Source organism: Bufo gargarizans, chromosome 6 (assembly GCF_014858855.1).
Source record: "Bufo gargarizans isolate SCDJY-AF-19 chromosome 6, ASM1485885v1, whole genome shotgun sequence".
Taxonomy (NCBI): Eukaryota; Metazoa; Chordata; class Amphibia; order Anura; family Bufonidae; genus Bufo; species Bufo gargarizans.
Genome location: NC_058085.1, coordinates 131,164,648 through 131,180,872, shown reverse-complemented (window position 1 = coordinate 131,180,872; position 16,225 = coordinate 131,164,648). Strand labels below are relative to the sequence as shown.

The 16,225-nt window shown below is 49.7% G+C and overlaps 1 protein-coding gene across 1 annotated transcript in view; it reads left to right on the top strand.

Moving 5' to 3' along the window:
• The window catches only part of LOC122940167 (ephrin type-B receptor 5-like), an 89,472-nt gene that overhangs the window by 32,740 nt on the left and 40,507 nt on the right, over positions 1 to 16,225 (top strand). Inside the window, exons 3-4 of the mRNA XM_044296587.1 lie at positions 9,757 to 9,915; positions 13,271 to 13,603. Of these exons, the coding sequence (XP_044152522.1) occupies positions 9,757 to 9,915; positions 13,271 to 13,603 (492 nt within the window). The remainder of the gene's footprint in view (positions 1 to 9,756; positions 9,916 to 13,270; positions 13,604 to 16,225) is intronic.

Below are 16,225 nucleotides of genomic sequence, written 5' to 3'. Positions count from 1 at the left end.
TATGTTTCCTGATGATGAGGACATGGGAATACCACCTCAGCACGTCTCTGATGATGACGAAACACAGGTGCCAACTGCTGCGTCTTTCTGCAGTGTGCAGACCGAACAGGAGGTCAGGGATCAAGACTGGGTGGAAGACGATGCAGGGGACGATGAGGTCCTAGACCCCGCATGGAATGAAGGTCGTGCCACTGACTTTCACAGTTCGGAGGAAGAGGCAGTGGTGAGACCGAGCCAACAGCGTAGCAAAAGAGGGAGCAGTGGGCAAAAGCAGAACACCCGCAGCCAAGAGACTCCGCCTGCTACTGACCGCCGCCATCTGGGACCGAGCACCCCAAAGGCAGCTTCAAGGAGTTCCCTGGCATGGCACTTCTTCAAACAATGTGCTGACGACAAGACCCGAGTGGTTTGCACGCTGTGCCATCAGAGCCTGAAGCGAGGCATTAACGTTCTGAACCTGAGCACAACCTGCAAGACCAGGCACCTGCATGCAAAGCATGAACTGCAGTGGAGTAAACACCTTAAAACCAAGGAAGTCACTCAGGCTCCCCCTGCTACCTCTTCTGCTGCTGCCGCCTCGGCCTCTTCTGCTGCTGTCGCCTCGGCCTCTTCTGCTGCTGCCGCCTCGGCCTCTTCCTCCGCCTCTGGAGGAACGTTGGCACCTGCCGCCCAGCAAACAGGGGATGTACCACCAACACCACCACCTCCGTCACCAAGCATCTCAACCATGTCACACGGCAGCGTTCAGCTCTCCATCTCACAAACATTTGAGAGAAAGCGTAAATTCCCACCTAGCCACCCTCGATCCCTGGCCCTGAATGCCAGCATTTCTAAACTACTGGCCTATGAAATGCTGTCATTCAGGCTGGTGGACACAGACAGCTTCAAACAGCTCATGTCGCTTGCTGTCCCACAGTATGTTGTTCCCAGCCGCCACTACTTCTCCAAGAGAGCCGTGCCTTCCCTGCACAACCAAGTATCCGATAAAATCATATGTGCACTGCGCAACGCCATCTGTGGCAAGGTCCACCTAACCACAGATACGTGGACCAGTAAGCACGGCCAGGGACGCTATATCTCCCTAACTGCACACTGGGTAAATGTAGTGGCAGCTGGGCCCCAGGCGGAGAGCTGTTTGGCGCACGTCCTTCCGCCGCCAAGGATCGCAGGGGAACATTCTTTGCCTCCTGTTGCCTCCTCCTCCTTCTCGGCTTCCTCCTCCTCTTCTTCCACCTGCTCATCCAGTCAGCCACACACCTTCACCACCAACTTCAGCACTGCCCGGGGTAAACGTCAGCAGGCCATTCTGAAACTCATATGTTTGGGGGACAGGCCCCACACCACACAGGAGTTGTGGCGGGGTATAGAACAACAGACCGACGAGTGGTTGCTGCTGGTGAGCCTCAAGCCCGGCCTGGTGGTGTGTGATAATGGGCGAAATCTCGTTGCAGCTCTGGGACTAGCCAATTTGACGCACATCCCTTGCTTGGCGCATGTGCTGAATTTGGTGGTGCAGAAGTTCATTCACAACTACCCCGACATGTCAGAGCTGCTGCATAAAGTGCGGGCCGTCTGTTCGCGCTTCCGGCGTTCACATCCTGCCGCTGCTCGCCTGTCTGCGCTACAGCGTAACTTCGGCCTTCCCGCTCACCGCCTCATATGCGACGTGCCCACCAGGTGGAACTCCACCTTGCACATGCTGGACAGACTGTGCGAGCAGCAGCAGGCCATAGTGGAGTTTCAGCTGCAGCACGCACGGGTCAGTCGCACTACAGAACAGCACCACTTCACCATCAATGACTGGGCCTCCATGCGAAACCTGTGTGCCCTGTTGCGCTGTTTCGAGTACTCCACCAACATGGCCAGTGGCGATGACGCCGTTATCAGCGTTACAATACCACTTCTATGTCTCCTTGAGAAAACACTTAGGGCGATGATGGAAGAGGAGGTGGCCCAGGAGGAGGAGGAGGAGGAGGAGGAAGAGGGGTCATTTTTAGCACTTTCAGGCCAGTCTCTTCGAAGTGACTCAGAGGGAGGTTTTTGGCAACAGCAGAGGCCAGGTACAAATGTGGCCAGCCAGGGCCCACTACTGGAGGACGAGGAGGACGAGGATGAGGAGGAGGTGGAGGAGGATGAGGATGAAGCATGGTCACAGCGGGGTGGCACCCAACGCAGCTCGGGTCCATCACTGGTGCGTGGCTGGGGGGAAAGGCAGGACGATGACGATACGCCTCCCACAGAGGACAGCTTGTCCTTACCCCTGGGCAGCCTGGCACACATGAGCGACTACATGCTGCAGTGCCTGCGCAACGACAGCAGAGTTGCCCACATTTTAACGTGTGCGTACTACTGGGTTGCCACCCTGCTGGATCCACGCTACAAAGACAATGTGCCCACCTTACTTCCTGCACTGGAGCGTGATAGGAAGATGCGCGAGTACAAGCGCACGTTGGTAGACGCGCTACTTAGAGCATTCCCAAATGTCACAGGGGAACAAGTGGAAGCCCAAGGCCAAGGCAGAGGAGGAGCAAGAGGTCGCCAAGGCAGCTGTGTCACGGCCAGCTCCTCTGAGGGCAGGGTTAGCATGGCAGAGATGTGGAAACGTTTTGTCAACACGCCACAGCTAACTGCACCACCACCTGATACGCAACGTGTTAGCAGGAGGCAACATTTCACTAACATGGTGGAACAGTACGTGTGCACACCCCTCCACGTACTGACTGATGGTTCGGCCCCATTCAACTACTGGGTCTCTAAATTGTCCACGTGGCCAGAGCTAGCCTTTTATGCCTTGGAGGTGCTGGCCTGCCCGGCGGCCAGCGTTTTGTCTGAACGTGTATTCAGCACGGCAGGGGGCGTCATTACAGACAAACGCAGCCGCCTGTCTACAGCCAATGTGGACAAGCTGACGTTCATAAAAATGAACCAGGCATGGATCCCACAGGATCTGTCCGTCCCTTGTCCAGATTAGACATTAACTACCTCCCCTTAACCATATATTATTGGACTCCAGGGCACTTCCTCATTCAATCCTATTTTTATTTTCATTTTACCATTATATTGCGAGGCTACCCAAAGTTGAATGAACCTCTCCTCTGTCTGGGTGCCGGGGCCTAAATATATGCCAATGGACTGTTCCAATGTTGGCTGACATGAAGCCTGATTCTCTGCTATGATATGAAGACTGATTCTCTGCTGACATGAAGACAGATTGTCTGTTACGGGACCTCTCTCCTCTGCCTGGGTGCTGGGCCTAAATATCTGACAATGGACTGTTCCAGTGGTGGGTGACGTGAAGCCAAATTCTCTGCTATGGGACCTCTCTCCAATTGATTTTGGTTAATTTTTATTTATTTAATTTTTATTTTAATTCATTTCCCTATCCACATTTGTTTGCAGGGGATTTACCTACATGTTGCTGCCTTTTGCAGCCCTCTAGCCCTTTCCTGGGCTGTTTTACAGCCTTTTTAGTACCGAAAAGTTCGGGTCCCCATTGACTTCAATGGGGTTCGGGTTCGGGACGAAGTTCGGATCGGGTTCGGATCCCGAACCCGAACATTTCCGGGAAGTTCGGCCGAACTTCTCGAACTCGAACATCCAGGTGTTCGCTCAACTCTAATCATTACCACAGGAGGATATACAGCACCTATATAACTGCTACCACAGGAGGATATCCTGCATCTGTATGATCGTTACCACAGGAGCATGTCCACCATCTGTATGACCTCTACCACAGGAGGATATCCAGCATTTGTATGATCGTTACCACAGGAGGATATCCATCACCTATATGACCACTACCACAGGAGGATATCCATCACCTATATGACTGCTACCACAGGAGGATATCCAGCATCTGTATGATCCCTACCAAAGGAGGATATCCAGCATCAGTTTGACTGCTACCATGCCAGAGGGGCAGTCTATATCACAGCAAGGGGAGATGCCACCCAGAATTAATGTGAGCTCAACCTATACCCTGCTGCAGAACCCAAAATTAAAGGGGGTGCCACCATTTGTGTTCAGTGACCGAGCACCACCAGCATTATATAGAGTAGAGGCACTATTATTTCTATACTTTCTATAATAGGGGCACTATATGGTGGCAGTGTTACTTATATACTGTATATTTGTGCACTATATGATGGCAGCATTATCTGTATACTGTAAATTGAGCACTATATGGTGGCAGTATCATTTGTATATTGTATATTATTTGAGACTATAGGTTGGGTTAAAATTCATACAAAAAAAAGGCGAGCTGGGACGTCACTTTTGGCTTTTTGTTGAACACCTTTTTCCCAAGAAGAAAACATTGCATCTTCCTGCAGCCCCCACTAGAGGGAGCTCAATGTAATGAGATATTTTCTATTCCAGTAAATAATAACTGTATACATCCTTATACACTGAGCTCCCCCTAGTGGTGGCTGCAGGTGGCCTGCTTTTATGGAAAGCAGATGTCAATGTATTTCTGCCAGTTTTCTGGTGTGAATACATTAATAAAAATGATTTCCAGAATGATCACCATACTTATAAAGCATCTATTCAAATATATTTTTTTTTTTTTTATATTACATTTTCTTCTGCTTAAAAATAATGCTAATTTGTCAGAAATCATGGCGCTTTGCATTGCCTGGGACTGAATGACTCACGTATACTGTGAAACTGGGTGACTCATGCTATGTTTTGCTATGGGGCCCTATGAGATCTGTATACTGTCCCTGCAGCTGAGTAATGTGAGACGTGTCCCAGTTTTTATAGGACAATGTGTGTGTATGTACCGTCCCTTTGGTCTCCAAAATCTGTTCTCATGAGCTGAATTGCAAAAATATTTCAGGTCAACATATATTAACACCGGGATGATGGGGCTTAGAGAAGTCAGAGTTCTGCTTTAATTTTCTAGCACAGTAAGTGATCTGATTGATTGATGATAAAGATCTGTGTCTGACTCTGGGGTCAGTTCGGCTGGCACTGGGGGCACAGTATTTGGCGCTGGAAGGTGCTTTCTATGAACACTAATTAGATCCTGTTGCGTATAGATTGTAGGACTGATTGACTTCAGGGGCGTTGTTAGGATCTAAAAAGATCTGGGATCCAAGCCTCAATGCATATGGCCCATTTATGACCACTATGACCACTATGCCCACCATAGTGCATCCAGTATTAATAATAAGGCCTCTCTATACCCCCCTCCCCCGTATTAATAAGGCACCCCTATAGAACTCCCAATAGTATTAGGTCCCCTTAGAGGGGTTATCCAATTTCATAAACAGTCCCCCCCCATGTGCCGGGTCCCTCACAGGTAATATGCGTACCCTGCTCCCTGCGCCGCTCCTGGTCCCCGCACCGCCGCTGTTGCTTCTCCCTGTACACGGATGGAAACATCCGGTGTCGGGGGCGATGCATCCAATGGCAGGCGCGGACGAGCCTCCCTAGAATCGCGGATGACGTTAGGCAGGCTTGTCCCCGTCAGCCATTGGCTGCTCCCCCACGACACTGGATGTTTTCATCCATGTACAGGGAGAAGCAGCAGCGGCGGTGCGGGGACCAGGAGCGGAGCAGGGAGTGGGGTAAGTAGGGGCCCAGCACATGGGAGGGGGGCTGTTTGTGAAATTGGATAACCCCTTTAACAGTGCCCTCACAAATTTTAATGCCCCCTATATTGCCCACAGTAGTTAAAATGCCCCCTATAGTGCTCCAAGTCCTTACTGTCCCACCTTATTGTGTCCCCTATAGTGCCCCAAACCTTATAGTATCCCCCGGTGGTGCCCACAGTCCTTATAGTGCTCCCTTGTGGTGACTGCAGTACCTAAACTGTCCCCCTCTTTGTGCCCTAGACCTTATAGTACCCCTAAACCTTATAGTAAGACTCTGTGGTGCCCACAATCCTTAAACTGTCCCCCTGTAGTGCCCCCAGTCCTTATAGTGCACCCCTGTAGTGCCAACAGTCTTAATAGTGTTCCGCTGTAGTGCCCCCAGTCCTTAAACTTCCCCCTGTAGTGCTCACATTCCTCTAGTGCCCCCTGTAGTGCCTCCAGTGCTTATAGTGCTCCCCTGTTGTCCCGTCCTTATAGTGCCCCCTGTAGTGGTAACAGTTCTTATAGTGCCCTCTCTAGTACCCCCAGTCCTTATAGTGCCCCTTGTAGTGCCAAAAGTTCTTATGGTGCCCCCCTGTAGTACCCCTAATCCTTATAGTGCCCCCCTGTAGTACTCCCAGTCCTTATAGAGCTCTCCTTTAGTGTCCCCAGTCCTTGTAGTGCCCCCTGTACTGTCAACAGTTCTTTTAATGCCCCCCCTGAAATACCCCCAGTACTCTTAGTCCTTACTCCCAGTGTCCCCCTGTAGTACCACCAGTTTTTATAGTGACCCGGTAGGGCCCCCAGTCCTTAAAGTGCCCCCAGTTCACTGGATAGAAACTTTTATATTTGGTTAGTTTGGGCATTTCGCGACTTACAGCGGGTAACCAGCAGCTATGGCGCCCGCTCAGCTTCTGAGTAGCCATCTTTAAAGCACCAACTTACATTGTACGTGCAAGTAGTGAAGGGGTTAATGCACTGTATAATGGATTGAGAACTTCAAATATTTTTTTTTCATTACGCCCCAATAAAAAATTACCTCTAAAAAAGAAACGTATGCTGTGGATTACTGTGATTACGGAAATGTCCAATTTTGTAAATACAATTTTTTATTATGTTTTACTATTTTTAGTAAAGCCTTGGGTTTATTGGTACAATTTTGGGATCATATCACTTTTTGATCACTTATTATAATTTTGGGGGGGGGGGGAAATCGAAGTGACCATAAAACAGGAATTCTGCCGTTCTTTATCACAGGAATTAGCAACCTCCGGCACTCCAGCTGCTGTGAAACTAAAACTCCCAGCATGTTCCTTTCACTTCTGTGGGTGTTGAGAGAATAGCCAAGCAAGGGTGCATGATGGGAGTTGTAGTTTCATAATGCCTGGGGTGCAGGAGGTTGCAGGATGAATAATGTGATATTTTGCATGGATTCTGTTTTTTGGGGTGGGAATGTTTTTATACTTTTACTATCTGTATTTTTATTTATTTATTTATTTATTGTTTTGCAAATGTTTTTACTTTGTTCTACTCCCGCTGGGGGACTTGAACCAGAGATCACTTGTACAACACACTGCAGTATTTCTGTACTGCACTGTCAGCATTATCCTATAACATCCTGCTTCTGAAGTCGGCTCTTGAGCTCCCCCTAGTGGTAGCTGCAGTTACTCAGAAGTTTATTATTCCTCTGTATGCCTATGCAGAAGTTTTGGAGCTCTGTATCAGAAAAAAATAAAAAATAAACTTTGCTTGCTATAAAGATATAATAAAATATTTCCCCTGCAGAATATCAGACCTGAAAATTAAATTATGTAAAGAAAAAAAAAAAAAAAAGTGGAGAATCCCTTTCAGGGAAGCAGTCATTACATAGAAGCTTCATGAACAAGCTGAGTGTTTCCCAGTTTGCAGTGATTTGCACTGAACCTTGTATTAATTGCTGTAATTAGAGGCTGTTGAGGGGGGACAGTTAGCGCGGGCAGTGCCCCCTGGTCATTGGCGATCACTCAGATGGAAAACTCCTGCCTGACCCATCTCCCAGATCCCATCCCCGGACTATGGAAGCGCCCCAGACCGAGCGCTAATTAATGCTGAGGCAGTGGGGGAATCCCGGGCAGCCGCGTCCTGGCACTGCCCAATTATTTATATGAGGGTCCTGGGAGCTGAAAATAACATGTTTTCTTCACTATATTTATTCAGATATAGCAGAGCTGAGTTTGTTATGTGGAGGAATTCAAAGCTTGTTCAAGCAGTAGAGCTGACTTTGTCACGGAAATTAATTTTAGGTATTAGAGGTAAACTGGTGCTGTGGTAAGGTTGAGTTTGTCTGAAGTAGCAGAGCTGAGCTTGTCAGAAGTAGCAGAGCTGAGCTTGTCAGAAGTAGCAGGGCTGAGCTTGTCAGAAGTAGCAAAGCTGAGCTTGTCAGAAGTAGCAGAGCTGAGCTTGTCAGAAGTAGCAGGGCTGAGCTTGTCAGAAGTAGCAGGGCTGAGCTTGTCAGAAGTAGCAAAGCTGAGCTTGTCAGAAGTAGCAGAGCTGAGCTTGTCAGAAGTAGCAGGGCTGAGCTTGTCAGAAGTAGCAGGGCTGAGCTTGTCAGAAGTAGCAGGGCTGAGCTTGTCAGAAGTAGCAGGGCTGAGCTTGTCAGAAGTAGCAGAGCTGAGCTTGTCAGAAGTAGCAGAGCTGAGCTTGTCAGAAGTAGCAGAGCTGAGCTTGTCAGAAGTAGCTGAGCTTGTCAGAAGTAGCAGAGCTGAGCTTGTCAGAAGTAGCTGAGCTGAGCTTGTCAGAAGTAGCTGAGCTTGTCAGAAGTAGCAGGGCTGAGCTTGTCAGAAGTAGCAGAGCTGAGCTTGTCAGAAGTAGCAGGGCTGAGCTTGTCAGAAGTAGCAGAGCTGAGCTTTTCAGAAGTAGCAGAGCTGAGCTTGTCAGAAGTAGCAGGGCTGAGCTTGTCAGAAGTAGCAGGGCTGAGCTTGTCAGAAGTAGCAGGGCTGAGCTTGTCAGAAGTAGCAGGGCTGAGCTTGTCAGAAGTAGCAGGGCTGAGCTTGTCAGAAGTAGCAGGGCTGAGCTTGTCAGAAGTAAGTGCGGTGCAAAGCTTGCCCAATGTAGCTGATTTTGTCAGTGGAAAATGTGCTGAATTATTGGGGTGCATCTCCTGGAAGTGCGGAGGTTGCAGTCGCACCCGGTGGCAGAGTCTGTGCTACCCCACAACCCATTTGCCACATAAAATGGCACCAATGGTACATGGATGGGCCCTGTTACGAATGTTGCATTGGGGCCCAGGAGTTAAAACTATGTGGTAACTCTGTGTGAAGTAGTAGAGCTGAATGTGACATACCGCTATGTGCCAGTACTGTTTTTTCAGTTGTAGCAGAGCTGAGTTGCTCTAATGTAGCAGTGGCAAGCTTTTCTTATTTTAGAAGGGTCAGGTCTGTTAAAATAATTAGGACCAAGTTTGCAGAAGTAGCAGTGTGCAGCTTGTCAAATGCAGCAGAGATGACTTTGTCACCTGCAACTAAGATCAGTTTGTCAAATGGAACCCTTTATGAACTTGTCAGATGCAGCAGAGCCGAGTTCATCTCTACCATCAGCCCTAATCTACTCTGATATAAAGGAACTGAATTTGATAGACATACTATTGTTGTGCTTCTCTGGTGTAGTAGAGCTGAGTTGTGTCTGATGTAGTAGAGCTGTCCTTGTCCTTGAATTGCTGAGCTTTTCCAAGGGAACAAGGCTGAAGCAGATCTGGGTTTATCAAGTGTAGCGCCGATGAGTTTGTCTGGTCTAGCACAGGCACTTTTGTCAATTGATTTACAGCTGAGCTTGTCAGAAGTAGCTGGCATTTGCATATGTAGCAGAGCTAAACGTGTCATTTGCACATTTTGCAAATATACCAGTTACCAATATACTGCATTTAAGATATTGCAGCGTCAGCACAAACTCCTTTGTTACTCTCTAACATTATTCATGCAAATGGAGGGACTTTTGCCTATGATCAGAAAAGAGTATACATTGAGGTACAGATGTAGCAGAGCTGAGCTTGCTGTGGTGCGCTTCTTTTAATAACACCCCTAATGGAATAGGTTTTCCCTTGTGCAATTGAAGACAGCAGATCCTCTTGGTAATTGACATTCTCAGCTCTGCTACACCTGTGATGTTGGCAAAGGATACTAAATGTCTTGCTTTTCCTCCACAGCGTGCCCACCTGGGACTTACAGTCCTCCAGATGCAGCGGCTGCTCACTGCCATGTCTGCCCAGCCAACAGCAACACGACGACTTCAGGGGCCTTTAGCTGCGTCTGTAATAAGGGATTTTACCGCATTGCGGAGGAACCTCCGGAGTCCCAGTGCACTGGTGAGTCGCAGGTCGTCCCAACATCTCAGGTATCAATGATGGTTATTATTATTATTAGTGTTAGTAGAACCAGGGTATCATACAGGCAACGTGGCATCTGCCTAGGGGAGCAACTTCACGGAGACGCCATGGTCAGAACGTGGAGCAGACAGTACCTGGACGTATAACCTAAATGACAACCAAGGTGCCCCCAAATAAGAGACAGCCACGGTGCCCCCATAACGGTGACATCCACAGTGCCCCCATAACGGTGACATCCACAGTGCCCCCATAACGGTGACATCCACAGTGCCCCCATAACGGTGACATCCACAGTGCCCCCATAACAGTGACATCCACAGTGCCCCCATAACAGTGACATCCACAGTGCCCCCATAACAGTGACATCCACAGCGCCTCTACAACAGTTACTACCACAATGTCAATGCCTCATAATAGTGACAACCACAGAACCTCCATAGCAATGACAGAGTACCCTCATAAGAATGGGTGTCGTAGTACTCCCCTAACAGTGAGAGCCACAGTACCCCCATATTGGTGGCATCTAGAGTAGCCCTATAGCAATGACATCCACAGTGCCCCCATAACGGTGACATCCACAGTGCCCCCATAACGGTGACATCCACCGTGCCCCCATAACAGTGACATCCACCGTGCCCCCATAACAGTGACATCCACCGTGCCCCCATAACAGTGACATCCACAGTGCCCCCATAACAGTGACATCCACAGCGCCCCCCATAAGGGTGACATCCACAGTTCCCCATAACAGAGACATCCACAGTGCCCCCCATAACAGTGACATCCATAGTGCCCCCATAACAGTGACATCCACAGTGCCCCCATAACAGTGACATCCACAGCGCCCCCCATATGGGTGACATCCACAGTGCCCCCCATAAGGGTGACATCCACAGTGCCCCCATAAGGGTGACATCCACAGTGCCCCTATAACGGTGACATCCACAGTGCCCCTATAACAATGACATCCACAGTGCCCCCATAACGGTGACATCCACAGCGCCCCCTTAACGGTGACATCCACAGCGCCCCCATAACGGTGACATCCACAGTGCCCCATAACGGTGACATCCACAGTGCCCCTATAACGGTGACATCCACAGTGCCCCCATAACAATGACATCCACAGTGCCCCCATAACGGTGACATCCACAGTGCCCCCATAACAGTGACATCCACAGCGCCCCCCATAACAGTGATATCCACAGTGCCTCCATAACAGTGACATCTCCAGTGCCCTCATAACAGTGACATCCACAGTGCCCCCATAAGGGTGACATCCACAGTGCCCCCATAAGGGTGACATCCGCAGTGCCCCCATAACATTGACATCCGCAGTGCCCCCATAAAGGTGACATCCACAGTGCCCCATAAGGGTGATATCCACAGTGCTCCCATAAGGGTGACATCCACAGTGCCCCCATAACAGTGACATCCACAGTGCCCCCATAACGATGACATCCACAGTGCCCCCATAACGGTGACATCCACAGTGCCCCCATAACGGTGACATCCACAGTGCCCCCATAACGGTGACATCCACAGTGCCCCCTTAACGGTGACATCCACAGCGCCCCCATAACGGTGACATCCACAGCGCCCCCATAACGGTGACATCCACAGCGCCCCCATAACGGTGACATCCACAGCGCCCCCATAACGGTGACATCCACAGCGCCCCCATAACGGTGACATCCACAGCGCCCCCATAACGGTGACATCCACAGCGCCCCCATAACGGTGACATCCACAGCGCCCCCATAACGGTGACATCTACAGCGCACCCATAACGGTGACATCCACAGCGCCCCCATAACGGTGACATCCACAGCGCCCCCATAACGGTGACATCCACAGCGCCCCCATAACGGTGACATCCACAGCGCCCCCATAACGGTGACATCCACAGCGCCCACATAACGATGACATCCACAGCGCCCCCATAACGGTGACATCTACAGCGCCCCCATAACGGTGACATCCACAGCGCCCCCATAACGGTGACATCCACAGTGCCCCCATAATGGTGACATCCACAGTGCCCCCATAACGGTGACATCCACAGTGCCCCCATAACGGTGACATCCACAGTGCCCCCATAACGGTGACATCTACAGCGCCCCCATAACGGTGACATCCACAGCGCCCACATAACGATGACATCCACAGCGCCCCCATAACGGTGACATCTACAGCGCCCCCATAACGGTGACATCCACAGCGCCCCCATAACGGTGACATCCACAGTGCCCCCATAACGGTGACATCCACAGTGCCCCCATAACGGTGACATCCACAGTGCCCCCATAACGGTGACATCCACAGTGCCCCCATAACGGTGACATCCACAGTGCCCCCATAACGGTGACATCCACAGTGCCCCCATAACAGTGACATCCACGGTGCCCCCATAACAGTGACATCCACAGTGCCCCCATAACAGTGACATCCACAGATCCCCCATAACAGAGACATCCACAGATCCCCCATAACAGTGACATCCACAGAGCCCCCATAACAGTGCCATCCACAGTGCCCCCATAACAGAGACATCCACAGTGCTCCCCATAACGGTGACATCCACAGTGCCCCCATAACAGTGACATCCACAGATGCCCCCATAACAGTGACATCCACAGATCCCCCATAACAGTGACATCCACAGATCCCCCATAACAGTGACATCCACAGCGCCCCCATAACAGTAACATCCACAGTGCCCCCATAACAGTGACATCCACAGTGCCCCCATAACAGTGACATCCACAGATCCCCCATAACAGAGACATCCACAGATCCCCCATAACAGTGACATCCACAGAGCCCCCATAACAGTGCCATCCACAGTGCCCCCATAACAGAGACATCCACAGTGCTCCCCATAACGGTGACATCCACAGTGCCCCCCATAACAGTGACATCCACAGATGCCCCCATAACAGTGACATCCACAGATCCCCCATAACAGTGACATCCACAGCGCCCCCATAACAGTGACATCCACAGTGCCCCCATAACAGTGACATCCACAGTGCCCCCATAACAGTGACATCCCCTCAAACTCCAAAAACTACAACTACCAGAAATCTGGAGACGTCTTCGCCCCTGGAGGTTTTCCCAAAACAACCAGAAAATCAAATCCCCATAGACTCTGTTCCATAAGGTCCTATGGGGGGGGGGGCATCCCTTCAGAGTCTGCCATTCAGGATTTCGGGAAAGCTGGGTGACAACCCCCATCAGATTCTAGTAATAATAATAATAATAGTAGTAGTAGTGATTGAACGATTACAGCTCTGAATGTCTATAATTAATGATCCCCTTTGGCCGTTTCCAGGACCCCCGTCAGCCCCCTGGGACCTGAATTATGAAGTCACCGGTCCTGGATCCGTATCTCTGACTTGGAGGTCCCCGAAAGACATGGGGGGTCGCCCGGAGCTGGTGTACTCGGTGGCGTGTAAGGAGTGTGTGACCGGGCGCTGCCTCCGCTGCGGAGATGGGGTGACATTCAGACCTGGACAGGTGGGGCTCACCCAGACTCGGGTGCAGCTGGCAGGACTTCTGCCCGGGGTGGCCTATGCTCTAGAGGTGCAGGCAACCAACCGGGTGTCGGAGATGAGCGTCGAACAGCCCAAGTACGCGTCGCTGAACGTCAGCATCAGCCAATCAGGTAAGTGGTTGAACAGGAGGCCTGGACTGGAGGGACTATGTCATCTACAGGAAGGTCCATTTCTATCCAGTTCTGTGGAGGTGGCCTGCAGTGTAAAGAATAGAAGGCAAGAACATTCACATGTACTTCATGTGTGATAAGAAATAATTGCAGTCATGGCAACAAGAATTGAAACCCCCCATTCTTTACACTGCTGTCTCCATTCAGAGAGCAGAACAAAAGAGTTAGAAGTTTAATGTTATAAAGTAACATTTTCCCACCATCAATATTAACCATGTGTCTCCGGAGGACACAGCATGTCCCTATCCCATTGATTTCAATGAAATTTTTGCAATACTTCATTCCCCCTGTGGAGGCGCTGTTGGGATATTGAACACTCGCAGCCAAGTTAAAGGGGTTTTCCGAAATTCTGGATAATTCCTCAATATCAAATCTGTGGGGGTCCATCACCCGGCACCCCCGCCAATCAGGCTGCATTCTCCTTGCAGCTTTCCAAGCACAGTGCCATCCTTTGGATAGTGGCTGTGCTTGGTATTGCAGCTCAGCCCCATTCACTTCAATGTGACTGAGCTGCACTGAGGCCAGGTTACTGATGAGCCTGGCGTCACTGGCCTCGTATGTCGGACCCCCCCCCCCCCCCCAGGTCATCAATATAAAAACCTCAGACCACCCGTTTAAACTGATCGCTGGAGGTACGTCAATGGGACGCCCTGCCATCATGTTATGAAGGGGGGGGGGGAGGGTCCTTACTGTATCTTATAAAAAGGACTGTCTAAAGCGAAGGACCCCTTTAAGAGCCTACACTGGTCGGGGTCTATGTTTGCCCGCTACGAGGCCCCTTGACCCTGCGTTTCTCCTACAAGAAGAATCGTGCCAACACAGTTTTGTACTCTCTGGTTACTGGTTCATGAATAGAATGCAAGGATGACAGTGAAGACTGACACACGGGCAAAGCAGTAGTGGGGGATGTAACTCTGCCTGATGATGTTGGTATATATGCCATTCAGAGATTTTCGGAGGCTGGGTGACAAGTCCAGATGTGCGCCATCAGCGGTTGTCATGGCTCTTTAGGAGCAGTGCCCGGACTCTGCCACATTTGTACAAACCGCGCATCGCAAAGGGTTTAATATTTTTTTTGCAATTGCTCCTAATGCATCACACGACCGTATGTCTTTTTCAGTGTTTTCAGGGCCATTTTTCCCGGATCCATTTTTCCGTTTATTTATATTTTCCAGTAGTGTTTCCAGTTCCGTTCCGTTTTTCCGTACAGCATATACAGTATACAGTTATAAAAAAAAGTTTGTGTGAACGAGCCCTAAATAAAAGTAAGGCCTCTTTCACACAACCTTTTTTTAACGTTTACTGATCGCTATTTTGCGTTCCTTTTACAGTTGTATACGGAACCGTTCATTTCAATGGTTCCGCCCCCCAAAAAACTGAATGTATGCATTCCGTTTCCGCATTTCCATGTTTACGTTCCGTTGAAAGATAGAACATGTACTATTATTGCCCGCAAATCACGTTCCATGGCTCCATTTAAGTCAATGGGTCTGCAAAAAAAAAAAACTGAACACATACAGAAATGCATCCGTATGGCCTCATGCACACGGCTGTTGTGTGGCCGTTCCGTGCATTGGGGACCGCAATTGCAGGTCCCCAATGCACGGGGAAAATCTGTGCAGCGGGCAGGACCCATTCAACTTGAATGGGTCCGTGGTATGTCCGCACCGCCAAAAAATATGGCATGTCATATATTTTTGTGGTGCGAAACCACGGAAATAAACACCACGGAAACACGCCGTAGTGCTTCCGGTGATCGGTTCCGTGACTCCGTTCCGCATCTCCGGAATTGCGGACCCAGTCAAGTGAAAGCGCCCAAGGGCCGTGTGCATGAGGCCTATGTCTTCCGTATCCGTTCCGTTTTTTGTGGAACGATCTATTGAAAATTACTGTATAACGGAACACAACGGAAACAAAAAAAAGAATAACGGATCCATGAAAAACGGACCGCAAAATACTCAAAAAGCCATACAGTCGTGTGAAAGAGGCCTAAGTTTGCAAATAGTCTTGCAGAATCTATGGCGACACACAGCGGGGGCGTGGGAGCTGCAGACACAAAACGGCAGGAGGGTTTTTAACGAATTGTAAACTTGTTTTATTTTATAGTTGATATAGTCTGTAACCACGGAGACACATCAATGTTTATGGGAGCTGTATACACAAAACGGGGGGAGATTATTTTTATGAATTAGTTGCAAAGTTGCCTCTTTTTTTAGTCGAGCATTAAAAGTATTGGCTGCAAAAGTTCACACGCCTTGTTTACTGTTCACGCGCCTTGTTTATTGTTCACGCGCCTTGTTTATTGTTCACGCGCCATGTTTATTGATCACGCCCCTTGTTTATTGATCACGCCCCTTGTTTACTGTTCACGTGCCTTGTTTATTGATCACGCCCCTTGTTTATTGTTCACGCGCCTTGCTTATTGTTCACGCGCCTTGTTTATTGTTCACGCACCTTGTTTATTGTTCACGCACCTTGTTTATTGTTCACACGCCTTGTTTATTGATCACGCCCCTTGTTTACTGTTCACGCGTCTTGCTTATTGTTCACGCGCCTTGTTTA